Source organism: Pseudophryne corroboree, chromosome 1 (assembly GCF_028390025.1).
Source record: "Pseudophryne corroboree isolate aPseCor3 chromosome 1, aPseCor3.hap2, whole genome shotgun sequence".
Taxonomy (NCBI): Eukaryota; Metazoa; Chordata; class Amphibia; order Anura; family Myobatrachidae; genus Pseudophryne; species Pseudophryne corroboree.
The window spans coordinates 953,327,569-953,351,423 of NC_086444.1; the positions used below are offsets into that span (position 1 = coordinate 953,327,569).

At 46.2% G+C, this 23,855-nt stretch overlaps 1 protein-coding gene across 1 annotated transcript; it reads right to left on the reverse strand.

Moving 5' to 3' along the window:
- Positions 1-21,043: 21,043 nt before the first annotated feature.
- On the reverse strand, positions 21,044-22,536 carry LOC134974815 (putative nuclease HARBI1). Its single transcript, XM_063946509.1, has 2 exons — positions 21,719-22,536; positions 21,044-21,634 (listed from the first exon to the last, which is right to left on the reverse strand). Exons 1-2 carry the CDS (start codon positions 22,461-22,463, stop codon positions 21,231-21,233), a joined length of 1,149 nt encoding a protein of 382 aa, XP_063802579.1. The 5' UTR covers positions 22,464-22,536; the 3' UTR covers positions 21,044-21,230.
- Positions 22,537-23,855: the final 1,319 nt, after the last annotated feature.

A 23,855-nucleotide genomic window follows, 5' to 3' on the forward strand; every position in this document is an offset into this window, starting at 1 on the left:
TTCCATTTTGAACTTGAATTTTTTCATATAAATGTTCAAAGATTTTAAATTCAGAATGGGTCTTACCGAACCGTCCGGTTTCGGTACCACAAACAGTGTGGAATAGTAACCCCTTCCCTGTTGAAGGAGGGGGACCATTATTATCACTTGCTGGAGGTACAGCTTGTGAATTGCCGCCAGGACTACCTCCCTTTCCGTGGGGGAAGCTGGCAAGGCTGATTTTATGTAACGGTGAGGGGGAGTCACTTCGAACTCCAGCTTGTATCCCTGAGATACAATTTGTATAGCCCAAGGATCCACCTGTGAGCGAACCCACTGGTTGCTGAATTTTCGGAGATGCGCCCCCACCGCTTCTGGCTCCGCCTGTGGAGCCCCAGCGTCATGCGGTGGACTTAGTGGAAGCCGGGGAGGACTTTTGTTCCTGGGAACTAGCTGCATGGTGCAGCTTCTTTCCTCTACCCCTGCCTCTGGCAAGAAAGGATGCACCTCTGACCTTCTTGCTTCTCTGAGAACGAAAGGACTGCATTTGATAATACGGTGCTTTCTTAGGCTGTGAGGAAACCTGAGGCAAGAAAGTCGACTTTCCTCTATGTCCTCTGACAGAGTATCTGTCCATGCTGCTGCAGCACTACACATCCAGGCTGAAGCAATAGCTGGTCTCAGTAGAGTACCAGAGTGTCTATACACTGACTTCAAGATAGCTTCCTGCTTCCTATCCGCAGGATCCTTTAGGGCGGCCGTATCCTGAAACGGCAGGGCCACCTTCTTAGATAAGCGTGTCAGCGCCTTGTCTACCCTAGGGGAGGATTCCCAACGTAACCTGTCCGTTGGCGGGAAAGGGTACGCCAGCAGTAATTTTTTTGGAAATCACCACTTTCTTATCAGGGGAACTCCACGCTTCTTCACATAACTCATTTAATTCATGTGACGGGGGAAAAGTCACTGCCTGCTTTTTCTCCCCAAACATATACACCCTCTTGTCAGGGACAGGGTTAACCTCTGAAATGTGCAATACATCTTTCATTGCAATAATCATGTAGCGGATGGCCTTGGTCATCTTAGGATGTAATTGTGTCTTATCATCGTCGACACTGGAGTCGGACTCCGCGTCGGCATCTGTGTCAACCATCTGAGATAGTGGGCGTTTATGAGACCCTGACGGCCTCTGAGTCGCCTGGGCAGTCCCGGGTTGAGACCCCGGCTGTCCCAAGGCTGCAGTTTCACATATCCATCCAATCAGGTGTCGGCCCCGACGGCGGCGACACCACATTTATCCGCACTTGCTCCGCCTCCACGTAACCCTCCTCATCAAACATGTCGACACAGCCGTACCGACACACAGCACACACACAGGAAATGCTCTGACTGAGGACAGGACCCCACAAAGGCCTTTGGGGAGACGAGAGAGAGTATGCCAGCACACACCACAGCGCTATATAACCCAGGGATATTCACTACAATAAGTGATTACCCAATAGCTGCCGATTTTATGTCTTTTGCGCCTAAATTTATGTGCCCCCCCCTCTCTTTTTTACCCTTCTTGTACCTGGATACTGCAGAGGAGAGCCTGGGGAGCGTTCTTCCAGCGGAGCTGTGAAGAGAAAATGGCGCTGGTGTGCTGAGGAAGAAGGCCCCGCCCCCTCAGCGGCGGGCTTCTGTCCCGCTTCTGTGTGAAAAAAATGGCGGGGGTTTTTACATATATGCAGTGCCTGACTGTATATATGTATGTTATGCCAAAAAGATACTTCAATTGCTGCCCAGGGCGCCCCCCCCCCAGCGCCCTGCACCCTACAGTGACCGGAGTGTGAAAGTGTGCTGGGAGCAATGGCGCACAGCTGCGGTGCTGTGCGCTACCTTAAATGAAGACAGGAGTCTTCAGCCGCCGTTTTCGCCGTCTTCAAGCTTCTGTTCTTCTGGCTCTGCGAGGGGGACGGCGGCGCGGCTCCGGGATGCCTGTGTTCGAACCCTCTGGAGCTAATGGTGTCCAGTAGCCTAAGAAGCGCAACCTAGCTGTAGACAGGTAGGTTTGCTTCTCTCCCCTCAGTCCCTCGTAGCAGTGAGTCTGTTGCCAGCAGAAGCTCACTGAAAATAAAAAACCTAACAAATACTTTCTTTTACTAGCAGGCTCAGGAGAGCCCACTAGGAGCACCCAGCTCTGGCCGGGCACAGATTCTAACTGAGGTCTGGAGGAGGGGCATAGAGGGAGGAGCCAGTGCACACCAGATAGTACCTAATCTTTCTTTAGAGTGCCCAGTCTCGTGCGGAGCCCGTCTATTCCCCATGGTCCTTAAGGAGTCCCCAGCATCCACTAGGACGTTAGAGAAATATTGCTGCATGCATTATTCCCCTCATGATAAAGTGGATACTCTCAGTATAATCCTGTGACTGCTGAGACTCAACTCTGGCTGATACTAACAGCGCTGACACTATGGCCTGTGTGGATGAAGTTAATATAATTGTAGTGACTGCAGGGACACAGCCCTAAGTCAGTGTCCTCAGGGGTGTAGCGAGGATGGCTCCAGTGGAGCACAAGCTCCAGGCACCGTAAAAGTTAGAGGGCGCGCCACAGAGCAGGAGGAGGAGGAGCACACTGACTCGGACTCTGAGACTAGGGAACAGGGGAGGCAGAGGCAACAGCAGGAGACACTGACAGCCGGCACATGCTGGAGCTCGCTCTGCCCCTCTAGTGGCTGCGGAGCAGCTGTATCTGCCCTCGGGCAATTCTGAGACATTATTTTCACTGAAAAATTGGGAGATTATCAGATCTGGGGAGAGGGTCAGTTTTGGGCATTATTTTCATTGAGAGATTGGGGGGATTATCAGGTCTGTAGGAGATCACATCTGGGGCATTATTTTCATTAAGGGATTGGGGGTTGTGAGGTCAGGTCAGTCGAAGGGCATACATAGCGTTTTTCATTTATTCGAATTAAGAAAGTAAATAATTGAATACAGCTACTTCCATAGTGGCTGTACTGTGGTGTAACGTGTATGAGGGGCTCTACTGTGGCATAATATGTATAAGGGGCTCTACTGTGGCATAATGTGTTTAAGCTGCTCTACCTTGTGGTGTAATGTGAATAACGGACACTACTGTGCAGTGTAATGTGAATTGGTACTATTATGTGGCCACGCCCAGTATTTTAGTTGCTCGCCTTTTGCGCGTACTGTCCATATTTTATACATGGGGGCACCAAAATGACACTTTCGCAATGAGATCTACAAGGTCTAAAACTGACCCTGTCACCAATTGAAATATTGTTTCTTTTCAAATGTAACATGCCATCACATGTTGGCCAGGCCCCGAATTCAGTACAGGGGAGGGGGCGACAAAAATTACCCTTGCTCCAGGCACCATGGCACCTAGCTACACCTCTGAGTGTCGTCTGATGAACAGTGAGATACCAATAAAGCTGACACTGTTATTAGTGTGAATATATTCATTTAAAATCAATGACTGCAGAGACACAGTCTCAGGCCAGTGCTAGCTAATAAACAGTGGGATCATTAACTGCACAGCTGATATGATCACACACTATAGAGATAATAATTGCAGTTCCCAATCAAAGGGCACATGAATGTGTGAGGAATGGCAGCTTGCATGTTATCTGTGAGACATACACTAAATCAGATGACACTATATAAAAACTATTTCAGTCTCAGTGATAAGGAGACAGTTAAATGCACGGATATTACTGAATAAATAAATTAATACATCTTATCCTGCCTAATTTCGAGAGAAATCTATGTAAGGCAGATAATGAATGATTAAGGAAAGGATAATGAATGTACACTGTTTTCATATAAAAAGTAACAAAGGGTGTACCCGGTGTAATTAGATATCCACTACAGTCATACTTTGTTGCAATACACTGAGGGACCCAGGGGGTAATTCCAAGTTGATCGCAGCAGGATTTTTGATAGCAACTGGGCAAAACCATGTGCACTGCAGGGGAGGCAGATATAACATGTGCAGAAAGAGTTAGATTTGGGTGGGTTATATTGTTTCTGTGCAGGGTAAATACTGGCTGCTTTATTTTTACACTGCAAATTAGATTGCAGATTGGACACACCACGCCCAAATCTAACTCTCTCTGCACATGTTATATCTGCCTCCCCTGCAGTGCACATGGTTTTGCTCAGTTGCTATCAAAAATCGTGCTGCGATCGACTTGGAATTACCCCCCCAGAGAGAGTGTTACAACTGATACATGCTTGAAGCATGAAGGAGAACTAAACATTATACTGACAATTTGCTGTATAACCCACAGATGAATACTAGGACATTGGAATAAAGACACAAACACACACAGTTCCTTGGCAAAATAGCCCTTTATTTGGGATAATAATCACATCGGATAACCATTGATCAGAGTCTTGTAGTTTTATTTCACACTTTATTTTTCTAATCAGACTATATTTTAATATTTCACCAGTCCCCATAATTTTAATATATATCCAATAAAGAATAGTTATTTTAACCATTATTGTGGTTCCTGTGCATCCGACAGAAAAACGCTTCTTTATTTGTTTTTGCACAGAATTTCTAATCCACCCCCACAGTCAATTCTTTATTCCAATTTGGACTCCACATCAGGCATATCTGAGGTTTACGGTGGAGAAGAACCTCTACCAATTCAGAGCGCGACCGTTCGGACTGTCATCGGCTCCAAAGATCTTCACAAAGATTATGGCGATCATGAAAGCAAGATTAAGGTCTATGGGAATTACAATAATACCTTATTTGGACGACCTTCTGATCAAGGCACCGTCCCCGGAATTATTAATTCGGGAAGCACACATCACATATCAGGTCCTGACTCCAACACGGTTGGATTGTGAACTTCAAACAAATCCAACTTATTACCAACCCAAAGAATCCAATTCCTGGGTCTAATCCTAGACACGATACGGTTGAGAGTCTTTCTCCCAGAAGACAAGATTCAAGACATCAGAAACATGGTTCGACAAGATTTACAGAATCAGATGGCGTTTCTACACCTTTGTATATGACTTCTAGGGAAGATAGTTGCATCTTCTGAAGCAATTCAATACGGCAGACTTCACTCAAGACCTTTTCAGATGAACCTGAACGCACAAGGGGCAGGTATGCATCTGTGTCTTCATAAGAAGATTTGTTTGTCACCTCAGGCCAGAATTGCGCTGATCTGGTGGTCGGTCCACAAGAACCTGTATGCGGGAAAACGTTTTGGAATCTGAGATTGGATCATTTTGACAATGGATGCCAAGTCTCAGAGGCTGGGGTGCAGTAATGTGAAGTCACCAATTCCAGGGAAGGTGATCACAGTACGAGAGTGGTCTACCGATTAAATGTACTGGAATTACGAGCTATCTACAATGCACTTCTGCAAGCGGAGAGCCTAGTACGACAACAATACATGAAGGTCCAATTGGACAATGTGACGGCAGCGGCTTATATTTACCATCAAGGAGGAATGAATAGCCGCTTGGCCTTAAAGGAGGCAACACAGAATTTATCTTGGACAGAGAGACACAACATAATCCTGTCGGCGATCTTTATTCCAGGAGTGGACAACTAGGAGAAAGATTACCTCAGCCATCAGGACATGCACCCAGGAGAGTGGAGTCTACACCCCCAAGTCTTTGACGCAGTAATAAGAAGGTGGGGGTTACCACAGGTAGATCTAATGGCATCTCGACACAATCGACAACTTCCAAGATATGTGGACAGGACGCGATTCACTGGCATTACGATCTGGTATATATATTTCCACCATTTCCTCTGTTACCAAGAGTGTTGAAGAAGGTGAAAAAGGAAGCAGCGTGGGTAATTCTAATAGCACCGGACTGGCCTCACAGAAGTTGGTACTCGGATCTGAGGAGCCTTGGAGGTTACCAGAGAGAGAATATCTGTTATTACAGGGTCCATTTCTACACCTGGACCCGAACCGACTACGTTTGATGGCGTGGTTCTTGAGACCAGGAAACTAAAGGAAAAAGGGTATTCCAAAATCACCTATTCCTACCATGTTAGCGGCAAGAAAGCCGGTTACTACGGCACATTACTATAGAATCTGGAAAAAAATATAGGGATTGGTGTCTAAGGGGTATATGCAATTGCGGTCGAATTCCCGAAATTGTCGAATTTCGGGTCATTTTCGCCAAAAAAAAAAAAAAAAATCGTCAATGCAATTCAGTGCTTTTCGTCAAAAAAACGGACTTTCAAAATTCGACTTTTTGAAATTCGACTTTTTGCAAATTCGACTTTTCTGCAATGATACAAGTGCTGCAATTCGACAAAAGCATATTCAATTCAAGTTTGGAAATTCGACAGCAGTGCTTTTAGACAGCAAATTCGTCATTTTCCTTCCGCCACACTTTGGAGGGTGAAAACAAATAAAAAAATTTTAAACATGTTTTTTTTTTTTTGGAATAGCAGATCTATTTATATTAGAAGGGATTAGGTACTTGGTTTGTCTTTTTTGGAGGCACAAGTATTATTTATATATTTTTAAAAATAATATTTTATTTTTTTTTATAGATGGAATGGTAAAATCCCTGAAAAAAATGGCGTGGGGTCCCCCCTCCAAAGCATAACCAGCCTCGGGCTCTTCGAGCTGGTCCTGGTTCTAAAAATCCGGGAGAAAAATTGACAGCGGATCCCCCGTATTTTTAAAACCAGCACCGGGCTCTGCGCCTGGTGCTGGTGCAAAAAATACGGGGGACAAAACGAGCAGGGGTCCCCCGTATTTTTCACACCAGCATCGGGCTCCACTAGCTGGACAGATAATGCCACAGCCGGGGGTCACTTTTATACAGTGCCCTGCGGCCGTGGCATTAAATATCCAACTAGTCACCCCTGGCCGGGGTACCCTGGGGGAGTGGGGACCCCTTCAATCAAGGGGTCCCCCCCCCAGCCACCCAAGGGCCAGGGGTGAAGCCCGAGGCTGTCCCCCCCATCCAAGGGCTGCGGATGGGAGGCTGATAGCCTTGAGAATTTTTAACAAATATTGTTTTTTCCAGGAGTACTACAAGTCCCAGCAAGCCTCCCCCGCAAGCTGGTACTTGGAGAACCACAAGTACCAGCATGCGGGAGAAAAACGGGCCCACTGGTACCTGTAGTACTACTGAAAAAAAAATACCCAAATAAAAACAGTACACAGACACCGTGACAAGTAAAACTTTATTACACACTGCCGACACACACATACTTACCTATGTTGACACGCCGACTGCCACGGTCTCCGACGATCCGGGGTACCTGTGAAAAAAAGTATACTCACCTTCCAGCGTCCAGAGGTAAATCCACGTCCAGATATAAATCCACGTACTTGGCAAAATAACAAAACGAAAATACCCGATCCAGCGGACTGAAAGGGGTCCCATGTTGACACATGAGACCCCTTTCCCCGAATGCAGAGAGACCTCTCAGAGTGACAGCTGTCACAGAAAGGTCTCTAAAGCCAATCAGGAAGCGCAACTTCGTTGCGCTCATCTGATTGGCTCTGCGTGTCTGAGCAGACAGCGCATCGCACAGCTCCGTCCATTATATTCAATGGTGGGAACTTAGCGGCTAGCGGTGAGGTCACCCGCCGGTCAGCTGCTGACCGCGGGTTAACCCCACCGCTACCCGCAAAGTTCCCACCATTGAAAGTAATGGACGGAGCTTTGCGATGCGCTGTCTGACAGCTCAGACAGTGCACAGCCAATCAGGTGAGCGCCACGGAAGTAGCGCTTCCTGATTGGCTGAAGGGACTTCAGTGACAGGAGTCACGTGATGTCCCGGCATTCGGGGAAAGGGGTCTGATGTGAAAGCATGGGACCCCTTTCAGTCCGGCATGGAACGGGTGTTCGGTTTGTTTTTTTAACAAGTACGAGGATTATCTCTGGACGTGGATATATCTCTGGACGCTGGAAGGTGAGTATAATTTTTTCACAGGTACCCCGGATCGTCGGAGACCGTGGCAGTCGGCGTGTCAACATAGGTAAGTATGTGTGTGTCTGTAGTGTGTAATAAACTTTTACTTGTCACGGTGTCTGTGTCCTGTTTTTATTTGGGTATTTTTTTTCCAGTAGAACTACAGGTACCAGCGGGCCCGTTTTTCTCCCGCATGCTGGTACTTGTGGTTCTCCAAGTACCAGCATGCAGGGGAGGCTTGCTGGGACTTGTAGTACTACTGGAAAAAACAATATTCTTGTCATTTTTCACAAGGCTATCAGCCCCCCATCCGCAGCCAATTGGATGGGGGGGACAGCCTCGGGCTTCACCCCTGGCCCTTGGGTGGCTGGGGGGGGGACCCCTTGATTGAAGGGGTCCCCACTCCCCCAGGGTACCCCGGCCAGGGGTGACTAGTTGGGGATTTGATGCCACGGCCGCAGGGCACTGTATAAAAGTGACCCCCGGCTCTGGCATTATCTGTCCAGCTAGTGGAGCCCGATGCTGGTGTGAAAAATACGGGGGACCCCTGCTCGTTTTGTCCCCCGTATTTTTTGCACCAGCACCAGGCGCAGAGCCCGGTGCTGGTTTTAAAAATACGGGGGATCCATGCCCAATTTTTCTCCGCTTTTTTAGAACCAGGACCAGCTCGAAGAGCCCGAGGCTGGTTATGCTTTGGAGGGGGGACCCCACGCCATTTTTTTCCCCCGTTTTTTTCCGGTTTTTTTAAATCGCGGCAAAATCCGCCAAATCCGCCGATTTTCGCCCGCGGGACTGTCGAATCCGTTTTGCATTGAATATGGTGAATTCCGGCAGCCACCTGCCGGAATTCACCTGTCGAATTGTGTCGAATTTAAAAACGGCGATAATTTGCCGCGATTCGCCGTGAATTGCATATACCCCTTAGGGTTGGAACCCCAGACAATTTCATCTTACCAGGTTGTTGCGTTTTCTACAAGCCGGTTTGGATGGCGGCTTAAGGTTGGGATCCTTTAAAGTTCAGGTATCGGCTCTTTCTACATTTTTTCCAACAACGTCTGGCATCCTTACATTAGGTAGACATTTTTACAGGGAGTGTTGGGTTACAGCCACCTTTAGTCCTCACACGGCTCCGTGGGACCTAAACTTGGTGTTAAGAGTTTTTGAGATCTGACCTTTTTGAGCCTTTGGAAGGGGCAGATTTCAAATATGGGTCCTGGAAGATGGTCTAACTACTCGCCCTGGCATCTGCAAGGAGGGTCAAGAGCCCTTTTCTTGTTTTTCACAAGGATAGGGCAGAACTCCGTACTAGGGCAGAGTTTTTGCCTAAGGTGGTTTCAGATTTTTACAGAAACCAACCTATTGTGGTCACATCTTTTCAGGTGTCAGAAGGGGACTGTTCCCTGGATGTGGTCAGGGCCTTAAAGGTTTATGTACAGGCTACAAGCTCCATTAGAAAGTCGGATGGTTTATTTGTGCTGTATAATGGTCCCAAGAGGGGTTGGCCAGCTACAAAACAGACCTTGTCCAGATGGATGAGACTCACCATCAGACAAGCTTATGTCTCCAGGGGTAAGAGAGTTTCGTGTGGGTGCGCATACCACCAGCTCGGTAGGAGATCTTGGGTGGCTCCTAGAGGAGCTTCTACTGCTCAAATTTGTAGAGCGGCGTTGTGGTCTTTGAAAAAGCTGCCTGGTGCAGCGCGTCAGATTTATACACAAGGTACTGGACCTTTCCACCTAGCACAAACCACCGTTTGAGGAACCATCATATGGACAACAATACTAGCAGCATTATCCACTGTGAACCGGGATCCTACACCTTGCTTGCCGTCGCTGTACGAGCTAAACACCACTTGGACCCTTAATTGGAACAGTTTGGAAGTATTATACAGCTGAGAAATGTGTTCCACTATCACAAGATGGCCATGTGTGAGTAAAAATCAATCTTACATCGGATATCCTCTAATAGGGAGTGCATTAATTGGTGGACTGTATCCAATGAGTTCATAATAAACTTGTGTATTATCAACAGATACATTTCCTTACATGAGAAATTGTTCTTATTATAAAATGTTTTTAATTTAATTTCACTATAGCAGTTTTTCTATTGTTTAGAGCTAATACTGCTCAACTTTGTAGAACGGCGTCGTGGTCATCCGCACACATGTTCACTCGCTTCTACAAATGTGATACTTTTCCATCTAAGGATTTGAATTTTGGTCGTTTGGTTCTGCAGGCTTTGGACCGCACTCCCACCCGTAGGAGTATCTTTGGGACGTCCTCAGCTGTCTAACTCTCGAGTGTCCCCTAGTGGATGACAGAGAAAATAAGATTTTACTTACCGGTAAATCTATTTCTCGTAGTCCGTAGAGGATGCTGGGGACTCCGTAAGGACCATGGGGAGAGACGGGCTCCGCAGGAGACATGGTCACTTTAAGAAAGAATTTAGTTCCTGGTGTGCACTGGCTCCTCCCTCTCTGCCCCTCCTCCAGACCTCAGTTAGCGAACTGTGCCCAGAGGAGATGGACAGTACGAGGAAAGGATTTTTGTTAATCCAAGGGCAAGATTCATACCAGCCACACCAATCACACCGTATAACTTGTGATAACAATCCAGTAAACAGTATGACAGTAACATAGCATCAGTTCACGCCCGATGCAACAATAACGTAACCCTTATTGAAGCAATAACTATATACAAGTATTGCAGAAGAAGTCCGCACTTAGGACGGGCGCCCAGCATCCTCTACGGACTACGAGAAATAAATTTACCGGTAAGTAAAATCTTATTTTCTCTAACGTCCTAGAGGATGCTGGGGACTCCGTAAGGACCATGGGGATTATACCAAAGCTCCTAAACGGGCGGGAGAGTGCGGATGACTCTGCAGCACCGATTGAGCAAACATGAGGTCCTCCTCAGCCAGGGTATCGAACTTATAGAATTTTGCAAAGGTATTTGTACCCGACCAAGTAGCAGCTCGACACAGCTGTAGTGCCGAGACCCCTCGGGCAGCCGCCCAAGAAGAGCCCACTTTCCTAGTGGAATGGGCCTTGACCGATTTTGGTAACGGCAAACCAGCCGTAGAATGCGCTTGCTGAATCGTGTTACAGATCCAGCGAGCAAGAGTCTGCTTTGAAGCAGGGCCGCCAAGCTTGTTGGCTGCATACAGAACAAACAGTGCTTCTGTTTTTCGGACTCTAGCCGTCCTGGCTACATAAATTTTCAAAGCCCTGACCACATCAAGGGACTCGGAATCCTCTAAGTCCCGTGTAGCCACAGGCACCACAATAGGTTGGTTTATATGAAAGAATGAAACCACTTTTGGCAGGAACTGAGGACGTGTCCGCAATTCCGCTCTATCCATATGGAAATCAGATAGGGGCTTTTATGTGATAAAGCCGCTAATTCCGACACTCGCCTAGCCAAAGCCAGGGCTAATAACATGACCACCTTCCAAGTGAGATATTTCAACTCCACCGTTTTCATTTGTTCAAACCAGTGTGACTTTAGGAAGTCCAAGACCACATTAAGGTCCCAAGGCGCCACCGGAGGCACAAACGGAGGCTGAATATGCAGTACTCCCTTAAAAAAAGTCTGAACTTCTGGGAGAGAAGCCAATTCTTTTTGAAAGAAAATGGATAGGGACGAAATCTGGACCATAATGGAGCCTAATTTAAAGCCCAAATCCACTCCAGTTTGTAGGAAGTGAAGGAAACGGCCCAGATGGAATTCTTCCGTAGGAGCATTCCTGGCCTCACACCAAGAAACATATCTTCGCCATATACGGTGATAATGTTTTTCTGTTACTTCCTTCCTAGCCTTGATCAGCGTAGGGATAACCTCAACCGCCATGCCGTCAAACGCAGCCGCGGTAAGTCTTGGAACAGACAGGGTCCCTGTTGCAACAGGTCCTGCCTTAGAGGAAGAGGCTACGGATCTTCCGTGAGCATTTCCTGCCAGGTCCGTCATGGCCAATCTGGAACAACGAGGATTGTTCTCACTCCTTTTCTTCTTTCTATTCTCAACACTTGGGGTATGAGAGGAAGAGGAGGAAATACATAGACGGACTGGAACACCCACGGTGTCACGAGGGCGTCTACCGCTACTGCCTGAGGGTCTCTGGACCTGGCACAATACCTCTGTAGCTTTTTGTTGAGGCGGGACGCCATCATGTCTATCTGTGGAAGTTCCCACCGACTCACAATCTGTGCGAAGACTTCTGGATGAAGTCCCCACTCTCCCGGGTGTAGGTCGTGTCTGCTGAGGAAGTCTGCTTCCCAGTTGTCCACTCCTGGAATGAACACTGCTGACAGTGCGCTTACATGATTCTCCGCCCAGCGAAGAATCCTGGTAGCTTCCGCCATTGCTGCTCTGCTCCTTGTGCCGCCTTGGCGGTTTACATGAGCCACTGCGGTGATGTTGTCTGACTGGATCAGAACTGGTTGGTCGCAAAGTAAGGCCTCCGCTTGACGTAGGGCGTTGTATATGGCCCTTAGTTCCAGGATGTTGATGTGCAGACAAGTCTCTTGACTTGACCAAAGACCTTGGAAATTTCTTCCCGGTGTGTCTGCTCCCCAACCTCGGAGGCTTGCGTCCGTGGTCACCAGGATCCAATCCTGAATGCCGAATCTGCGGCCCTCGAGAAGGTGAGCACTCTGCAGCAACCACAGGAGCGACACCCTGGCCCTGGGGGACAGGGTGATCAACCAAAGCATCTGTAGATGTGATCCGGACCACTTGTCCAACAGATCCTATTGGAAAGTCCTCACATGGAACCTGCCAAAGGGAATGGCCTCATATGAGGCCACCATCTTTCCCAGGACTCGAGTGCAATGATGCACGGACACCTGTCTTGATTTCAAAAGGTTCCTGACCAGAGTCATAAGTTCCTGGGCTTTTTCTATCGGAAGATAAACCCTTTTCTGGGTCGTGTCCAGAATCATGCCCAAGAAAGGCAGACGAGTCGTAGGAACCAACTGCGACTTTGGGATATTGAGAATCCAGCCGTGTTGTTGAAACACTTTCAGTGAAAGAGATTCGCTGTTCAGCAACTGCTCTCTTGATCTCGCTTTTATGAGGAGATCGTCCAAGTACGGGATAATTGTGACACCCTGCTTGCGCAGGAGCACCATCATTTCCGCCATTACCTTGGTGAAAATCCTCGGAGCCGTTGAGAGACCAAACAGCAACGTCTGAAATTGGTAATGACCGTCCTGTACTGCAAATCTTAGGTACGCCTGATGAGGTGGATAAATGGGGACATGAAGGTACGCATCCTTTATGTCCAGTGACACCATAAAATCCCCCCCCTTCCAGGCTGGCGATGACCGCTCTTAGTAATTCCATCTTGAACTTGAACCTCATCAAGTATAGGTTCAGAGATTTTAAATTCAATATGGGTCTGACCCGAACCGTCCGGTTTCGGAACCACAAACATGGTCGAATAATAACCCCTTCCCTGTTGAAGGAGGGGAACCTCGACCACCACCTGCTGAAGATACAATTTTTGTATTGCATTTAACACCATCTCACTCTCTAGGGGGGAAGACGGTAGGGCCGATTTGAAAAACCGGCGAGGAGGCACCTCTTCGAATTCCAGCTTGTAACCCTGAGACACAATTTCTATTGCCCAGGGATCCACCTGGGAGTGAACCCACATGTGGCTGAAATTCCGAAGATGCGCCCCCACTGGCCCCGACTCCGCCAGTGGAGCCCCAGCGTCATGTGGTGGATTTTGCAGAGGCCGGGGAGGACTTCTGTTCCTGGGAACTAGCTGTATTGTGCAGCTTCTTTCCTCTGCCCCTCCCTCTGGCAAGAAAGGACGCACCTCGGACTTTCTTGGTTCTTTGTGAACGAAAGGACTGCATTTGATAATGCGGTGCTCTCTTAGGCTTTGAGGGAACATAAGGCAAAAGATTTGACTTTCCAGCCGTAGCTGTGGAGACCAGGTCCGAGAGACCTTCACCGAACAATTCCTCACCCCTGTAAGGTAAAACCTCCATATGTCGTTTTGAGTCGGCATCACCTGTCCATTGCCGAGTCCACAGGACCCTTCTGGCAGAAATCGACATAGCGTTTATTCTAGAACCCAGCAGTCTCTTTGAACATCTCTCATATAAAGGACAGCGTCTTTAATATGCCCCAGGGTCAATAAAACAGTATCCCTATCTAGGGTATCAAACTCCTCTGATAAGGTATCAGTCCATGCCGCTACTGCACTACAGACCCAGGCCGACGCGATTGCCGGTCTGAGCAAGGTACCTGAATGTGTATAAATGGACTTCAGGGTACCCTCCTGTTTGCGATCAGCAGCATCCTTGAGGGTAGCCGTATCCTGGGACGGCAGGGCTACCTTTTTGGATAAGCGTGTTAACGCTTTGTCCACCCTAGGGGAGGATTCCCATCGTAACCTGTCCGTTGGCGGGAAAGGATACGCCATAAGAATCCGTTTGGAAATCTGCAGTTTTTTATCTGGAGATTCCCAAGCTTTTTCACATAACTCATTCAGTTCGTGTGAGGGGGGAAAAGTTACCTCAGGTTTCTTTCCCTTATACATATAAACCCTTGTGTCAGGGACAGGGGTTTCCTCTGTGATGTGCAAAACCTCCTTAATTGCTATAATCATATATCAGAGTGATTTAGCCAACTTTGGCTGTAACTTTTCATCATCGTAATCGACACTGGAGTCAGAATCCATGTCGGTATCTGTGTCAACAATTTGGGATAGTGGGCGCTTATGAGACCCCGACGGTCCCTGCGACATAGGATCAGGCAAGGGTAGAGACCCTGCCTGTCCCAATGCATCAGCCTTGTCTAATCTTTTATGCAAGGAATTTACATTATCATTCCCAGACTCCCAGAGGAAGACCTAAACGGTTGAAACGCGTTGGAGGAGACGAACGAGGAACACCACACATCAGCGGACAGCAGGAGAGTGCTGCAAGATCTTCGGACCCACGGCGCAGACACCGGTAAGCCGTACAGACGGACGGGCAGCAAGAGGATCCTACAGGCGAGTTCTCCGTTGTGGGGAGGTGCGCTATTGCCACAGGCTCCAAACAGATCCTGCGGCGAAGCTCCCTCCCTCCCTCGTGACCACGACTAGCCCGGCGAGTGTTGCGGGCTCACGGGGAAATCTGTAACAGGACGAACCGGCAGAGCGGGCACACGAACCAAGCCGCAAGTCTGTCCGGAGCCGCCGAGAGATTTCGCTGTCCCCCGCACCTGTACCCCTTATCACTACGGCCGCAACGAGAGTGCACTCACACCTGCTTTCACTTACAGAGGTACGGGACGCCGTCCTCTGTTATAAAGACAGACATTGAAAGGAACTTTTACAGACCGGTAAAGACCGGGGTTATCCTATACCCGTAAGCCTTATTAAGGAACCACAAATTGACTTATCAACCATTTCCAGCATATTAGTCTGTGTGCTATTGCACACATGCTAAATACTACAAGGAATTGATTATTAAGATCAGTGGCACAAGGACTGAGTTATATGCTAAGTGCTCCCCATTGGAGCACAGGATCGTGAATTCCGTTTCATGCATTTTATTTCATTTTTTATTATTTCATTCTCATTTCACTTCATATTTGAGTGTGATTATTATCATTGTGTTATGCAAGTAAAACTTTTTCTTTATAGTATTTAGTTTACTGAGCTGTATTATTTCACAATCATTTAGAACTGTAGGGGATGAGCGCAGTCAGGTCAAGAACCATTTGCATTACGTTGTTCAATTTAAGGGCAAGGACACCCTTTGATTAGCAGCACATCCCAAACAGTCAAACTACCCCAGTGCGCAGATTACCCCCCATTTGTCGAAATTATCATTTAAAACCTTCCACATATCCATCCAATCAGGTGTCGGCGCCGTCGGCGGAGACACCACATTCATTTGCTCCCGCTCCTCTCCCACATAGCCCTCCACATCAGACATGTCGACACAAGCGTACCGACACACCCAGGCCCGGCGACAGGGGGGGTCAAAGGGGACAACCCTCCTGGGCCCCGAGCTTCAGGGGGCCCCATCCAGGCCCGGCGCTACCTGCTCAGCGAAGGGATGCAGTGCAGGGAGGCGCTGGGACGGAGAGGCGCTCCCCCTGCTCTGCATTCCTTCCCTGCTGCGCCGTCCTGTCCCCACTGCTGCTGCTGTGCCTGTGACAGGCACTGGCAGCGGCGCTTGTAGCATTAAAATCCTCCTCCCTCCGCTCCCCTCACCTGTGTGACAGGACAGCGCTGTGTATGGGACAAAAGGGGCGGAGCTACACGGGACGGAAGGGGCGGGGCTAAACGGGACCGAAGGGGGCGGAGCTACACAGACCAGGCTGCTATAGTGTACAGACTCAGAGGGAGACTGGCTTAGGTAAGTGAGGGGGGAAGAGGGAAGTGTGTGTGTATTGTGTCTGTGTGGTATGTCTGTGTGCGTTTATGTGTGCTTTAAGGACGCTACTACTACAGGGGGGCATTACGTGTAACGTCGCTACTAATGGGGGGGGCCATTACGTGTAACAACGCTACTAATGGGGGGGCCATTACGTGTAACAACGCTACTAATGGGGGGGCCATTACGTGTAACAACGCTACTACTAGGGGGGTCATTACGTATGAGGACGATACTACTACTTGGGGGGGGCATTATGTATAGGATGCTACTATTACTTGGGGGGCATTACATATAACAATACTACTACTACTTGGGGGGCCTTACGTATAAGGACGCTCCTACTACTGGGGGTGCACTATGTATAAGGATGCTACTACTACTGGGGGGGCATTATGCATAGGGATGCTACTACTACTGGGGTGCATTACATATAAGGACGCTACTATCACTTGTGGGGCATTATGTATAAGATGAATAAGATTGTGCTACATTGTGGCGTAATTTTGAATGGGGGTACTATTGTGTGGCTATGCCGCTTACTTGTGAGACCACACCCCTTTTCCCAGTGCGCGCCAAAGGAATATGGGAGGGCGCAAATTTATAGTTTGCAGGGGGGCGCCGAACACCCTAGCACCGGCCCTGGCCCCATCACTTGCTTGGTCTGGTTGGTCTTCGCTTTGTTGCCTTCATTATGCTTGCGGCATGCCTCTCTGCCGCCCCGTCCCTGTCTGACGATCTGCTGCCGCTGCAGAGCCGGGCAGCAGAGCAGCAAACACAGGCTACACTGACTGTGTGAGTCAGGGCTCCTTATAGCAGCTGCCCGCAGCACTACCTCTGTCCAACCCTGCTCCCTACGTGCCTGGATGGCACCCTCACAGCCCGTCATACTGTATACTATGTCAAGGTACTGCCATATTATTCTATATAAATGTGTGTATGGTGAGTTCTATGTGTGTATATATATATATATATACAAAAAATGTCCCTGGCACTCCGGACTTCCGTTCACCTTGCTCCGGTGCCCTCCCCTCAGATCTGCATCTGTGTATATGGGCCCTCATTCCGAGTTGATCGCTAAGTTTTTCGTTCGCACAACCTATTAGTAAAGTTGCGTTAATGTAGTAATTTTGCGAACATCCGCCCCCAACGTATTTTTGCTCATTCGCACGCATTATTACACAAAGTGGGCGTATGCCAAATGACATCGCAGCAATGCAAAAACATCGCAGCAATGCGAACCCATCGCATTAACACATACTTATTCGTAAACATACTAGGTAGTCGTAGATTTACACATTTATCAGTTAAAGTGCTCACTTTTGCGGAGAAACGCACCACATTGTTTTTTTTTACTATTAAGTGGAATAACACCTTCCAATTAAAAGTCCACAAGCCCTCCTCAATTACAAATCCAATTAGTGACTGAATTGTAATGTTCATGATCAATTAAGTATTTTATAAATACCTGAAGAACACTTTGTAGCCATAAAAGAACCTATTTCTATTTACATGTTTAATATAAATATAGATGTTTGCAATGTGCTTGGTCTAATGTGTTTTGTGTATTTATTAAAGTAGAGTTTTTGTATGTGAATGAAGGTTTTTGCATGTTTATTTAGCCAATAACATGTTTGTTTTAGATTTTTAAAATAACTTACGTTAGCTGTATGAAATGTTTAATGTAAGAAATGTTTGTTCTGCAATCTGCTGTTCCTTTATTGCATTATTAAATAATAAACACCCGCTTAAGTATAATAATTTTCTTTTATTTTATTTTTTAGATTTTTAGAAATGATAAGATAATTTTTGGTTTTAAAAAACATAAAAAAATTAACAAAAATTTTCCATATCATCTAGCAGACCCAGCAAGGCCTGGAGATGTCGCCTCATGTTTCCCACAATCTCCCGCAACGATGTGGGATCTCCAACGGCAACATCTGAAATTAAAAGATAACATAAACATTACTAACTTACTCACATTGCTTATTATACAAGCAAGGCACAAAGCACACTTTAATGCAGGCATGTCCAAACTGCATCCCTCAAGCTGGTGTGAAACTACATATACCAGCATGCGTTAACTCAGTTTTGAGGCCAGGGAATGCCAAACCTGTGTCAGGGCATGCTGGGATGTGTAGTTTCTCTACAGTTGCAGTTGCGCAGTTTGGACAGGCATGCTTAATGGCAAAGTTTATACATCATGGCTGTTTTATGGTACAATCATTAGCAGAAAAACACACAAGCCTGCTCAGGCTTTTTTGGATACTTTTTACAGTATTCTAGACCATGGGCTACATTTACTACTATGTGAGTTCATTTTAAGATGGAGCGTTGCCCATAGCAAACAAGCCAAAATAAGATGATTATCTTGTAGAAGTGGTTCCCCAATTGTAAAGTTTATTTGTATTGGTTGCTATGGGCGACATCCCATGTTAAAGATAACTACCATCTTCGTCACTGTTACACCATGTTGGCATTCATTCACATCTGGAGTGTTTTTTTAATATTTTTAAGGGGTTTGGTGCTGCATCATCACACTGCATATCAACATCTTCAGAAGGCCAACATATCCTAGCATTCCCACACTCCCTGAAAGCTGCCCTTACTAAATAATTGCAAACAGGTTTGACTTTAACAAATAGTCATTTTGTGAGTGTAACTTTCACAACACAAATCACTGTGTCATTAGGCTGCATAACAAAGTGAAGCATGTGTTTTGTAAGTGCAAATATTAAGACTACACAGGCACAAGTGTAAAAGACCAACAACATACTAAACTCCACTCAGGTCTAACTGTTTCCCAGAAAAAAAACCACATATAAACCCTGTTGTCCTGGCAACCCTGGCTACCTAATGAGTGTCAACCTAGAGTGGACACACAAAACATTGCACACATAAACACTGTACATATAATGACACTCACAAATATGTAAATGCAACATGTACACCATGAAGAAAAACACAAATTTTTGTCCTTGGTACAAGATTTCAAACAGTACAACACTGCATGTTTTGTCATTGTAAGTGTAAGTAGGTAATCATTTAAAAAAAAAAAAAAACTTACTTTCCACGGCAACATGAACACTCCCTGAACTGGCTTCAGGGGCTTCCTCTGCCCATTCACTGGGTGGGGATGTTGGCTGGATGGGTAAAGGCGGCTGGATGGGGGAAGGCGGCTGGATGGGGGAAGGAGGAGGGATTGGGGAAGGAGGAGGGATTGGGGAAGGAGGAGGGATTGGGGAAGGAGGCTGGATGGGGGAAGGAGGCTGGATTGGTGCTGGAATTTCAGAGGGGGGGTCTGATTGAGAGGGCGAGGGGGGCGGAGAGAAAGTTAAGCCAATAGAGGGTGAGGGGGGCAGAGATGGTGATTTAGAAGTTGAAGGGGTATGGGAAGGAGGAGAAGGGGTCCCAGAAAGAGATGGAGAGGTGTGGTGAGAAGGGGAGTGTAAAGTGGTGTGGGCCAGGGAAGCTGAGGGGGACTGGGAAGATGAGGGGGACTGGGAAGATGAGGGGGACTGGGAAGATGAGGGGGACTGGGAAGGGGAGGGGGAGTGAGAAGGGGAGGGGGAGTGAGAAGGGGAGGGGGACTGGGAAGGGGAAGGGGGCGGAGAGGTCTGCCGTTGTTGTTGTCCTATAATGATATTTTTTACAACATTTAGTTTACATGTGAAATTACATAGTAAACAATTTCAATTTTCAATGTTCTGTTCCATGTAAAATACAGTGTTTTTTAGAAATGAAAATCAAACATGTATAAATCCTATTCATGTTGGCCACAGCAAACAAAATGAGTCCTAACTTTTACTTTGAAGCTCATTCCGTAATCTAGTCCATTGAGTCATATTGATTGGTCTAGGCAACATCACCAGATCACTATTCAAGGCACCTTATTATATAGGCAGCAATGATCAAGTATTTGGGAACAGTTTCCTGGCTGGTTATTAATTCTTGAAAACATGCACTTGTTTGGTGACAGTTTGCTACAGTCAGTACTGTTTGCCCTAACCACACACACTGTCCTATTTTGTAAAAAAACACACTCAGCGTTGCAATTAGCCTACCACTTAGTGTAAATTTGCACAATGTTTGCTAATATTCTTATGTAATGTAACTTACTTCGTGTATGCATAGAACGTATTTGCTGGCGGATCTCCGCCAACAGCTCGGGAGTCCTCCTGCGGAGATCACTCCATCTCCTCTCAAGTTGAATGATTGACCGCCTGCTGCGGACGCGAGTCCGCAGCAGGCGGCGGACCTCCGCGTAGGCCTCGCGCTTCACCCGATTTGGGATGAAGCGCCCAACGCGGCCTACGCGGCGGTCCATCACCGCAACCAGGACGCGGAGCTCACGCCTGGTGAACGGTGCAGCACGCATCTTGGCAATGGCGTTTTCCTTATTTGGGCATATATTTATAGCGTCTGTTAGCATGTGATTGGTCATAAATCTGTTGTCATTTCTAATAACTTTATTGATCTTTGCAATGCTGTGAAGAGCAGTGTTATTTCGCACGAGCGGAAAAACGCATCCGCAGAAGTAAATTTTTGCATAAAAAAAAACAAACAAAAAAAAAAACACCATAACACAAACAGACACAGAGACACACAGTTTTGAATAAAATTGTAAACATATCTGTGTACTCACCACAGTTTGTGTGATCATTCAGCTGGACAGTCACAAAGTGGGCAACATTCAATTTCATTTGTTTTTGTGTTTGTTTAAATAATCAAGATTTTAGGATATAAAACAAATAAGGACACTATTTAGCCACATCACATTATATTTTGTACTAATCTCAAATTGTAAGCTTAACGTGTTAACGGATTTTTACTTTTTTAAAAATGACAAATAAACAAAAACTCCAAAACCATTACACAATGACCTTACAATCTCAAACAAAATGTCAACATTACAAACAAAACATAAGCATACTGTGCTTTGTTTTTTTAACATAAAAATAATATAAAAACACTATACCTGAAATATTCAGCAACAATCCTTGCCCTCACTTGGCTCCCCCTCCGTGTAACACTCCCACCACCGAAGTGTCGAACAACCCCTGGCTCCTCATCAGGCAATTCCTCTGCCTGAGGAAGCTCTACACTACTCCTTACCGCGATATTATGTAGTATTGCGCACAGGACCACTATTTTACTTGCCATCTCCGGCGAATACATGATGTCGCCACCAGTGCGGTGGAGCACACGAAACCGCCCTTTAAGGACACCAATTGTGCGCTCCACCAGCTGCCTAGTGGCAGTAAGCGCGGAGTTAAATGCCATCTGTGGTCCTGGCCTGGGATTACGGTAAGGAGTCATGAGCCAGGGGGTGCAAGGATATCCACGGTCTCCTGTTTGAGGAAAAACCTTAAATTAAAAAGAGTATATTATAAAATTTCATTTATTTTTAAGATAAAAAATATCTTCAAACTCACCCAATAACCACATGTCTGCTCGTTGACTTGCTCTTAATCTCTGCCATATCCCTGATTGTCTAATGACATATGCATCATGTGAACTTCCAGTAAACTTGGCATTCAGGGAAAGGATCTGGAGGGATGGCCCACAAACAACCATTACATTCAGAGAATGAAACAGTTTCCTGTTTCTATAAATTTCTTCATTATGTCTTGGTGGCTGAATAGCAACATGTGTGCCATCCACAACCCCAATAACATGTGGGAAGCGACTACCACCTTCCTCAAATTGCCGCTTCACCACATCTAGGGCACCAACATCCAAAGGCATATCAATGAATTGCTTCACCCGCTTTAGGAAAGCCTGGCAGACACGCCGCAGGACCTTACTGAACTGGCCCTGCGACATGCCAACCAGGTCTCCCACAACATGTTGATATGAGGCTGTAGCCAAAAAATGTAACACAGCAAGGAATTGTGTCAATGGTGGTATTGCTGTAGGATACCGAATTTCAGACTCCAGATCACTCTCTATTATGGAGAGAGTGTCTAGGATTAGATGTGGTGGCAGCCTGTATCTACGCACCACCACATCATCTGGCATCCCAAAAAGTAGGACACGGGTTCTGAAAATTGGTGGCCTAGCACGCCTCCGTTGCCTTGGTTGATGAGGAGCCGGTTGTGGTTGTGGGGCTGGCGGTTGGGGTGGGAGTGCTGGCGTGGGTTGGGGAGGTAGGGCTTCTGCTGCGATAAATATCGACATAACACACTTTTTTGAGATAAAAACAAAAAAATGTTTAATACTCCAAAATTATTTATTAAAAAATATACAAACAATAAATGTATAAAAAAAGGTGGAGTCAACTTACTGCAGGAGCGTACGACATTATTCAATTCAGGATCAAAATGGAAAAAAAAAAAAAAAAATATTAAAAAAAACTACATATGTTAATTTGAGAAAAACCAAAAATGTAAGTTTCTAGATTTCTGAGCATCAAACACATCACAAACACCATAAAACAAATATAAATAAAAATAAAATAAAGGAAAAAATTCAATCAAGTAACAAAAAAAAACCATTTAGTAGCTAGGCCAGGCAAGAAAAACACTACTTTGCAGATCAATCCAGGTAAGAAAAAATACTTGTCTTTACAAAATGGCAAAGAAACATAATAACAACACTTTGAACAAACACAAACAGGCACCAACACAGGCAAAGGGCACTTACCTGATCCAAAATCAATAAAGTTTTTGTGTTTTCTTGCACACCAAAAACTCAAAATATACAAGGGTTTCCTCACCCAAAAAACAACTCCTACAAGAGAACAAAAATGACAGTCAAAAACAACATACAGACCATTCAAACAAACAAACAACAACACAGGCAAAGGGCACTTACCTGATCCAAAATCAATAAAGTTTTTGTGTTTTCTTGCACACCAAAAACTCAAAATATACAAGGGTTTCCTCACCCAAAAAACAACTCCTACAAGAGAACAAAAATGACAGTCAAATCAAAAAAGCACAGGTTTATTTACAAAAATGGACTTGCAAAATATATCTGTGTTTTTTAATAAAAATTAAAAAAAAACAAAAAAAATAAGAATTTACTTTCCGATAATTCTATTTCTCGGAGTCCGTAGTGGATGCTGGGGTTCCTGAAAGGACCATGGGGAATAGCGGCTCCGCAGGAGACAGGGCACAAAAAGTAAAGCTTTAGGATCAGGTGGTGTGCACTGGCTCCTCCCCCTATGACCCTCCTCCAAGCCTCAGTTAGGATACTGTGCCCGGACGAGCGTACACAATAAGGAAGGATTTTGAATCCCGGGTAAGACTCATACCAGCCACACCAATCACACTGTACAACCTGTGATCTGAACCCAGTTAACAGTATGATAACAGCGGAGCCTCTGAAAAGATGGCTCACAACAATAATAACCCGATTTTTGTAAGTATGTACAAGTAATGCAGATAATCCGCACTTGGGATGGGCGCCCAGCATCCACTACGGACTCCGAGAAATAGAATTATCGGTAAGTAAATTCTTATTTTCTCTATCGTCCTAGTGGATGCTGGGGTTCCTGAAAGGACCATGGGGATTATACCAAAGCTCCCAAACGGGCGGGAGAGTGCGGATGACTCTGCAGCACCAAAT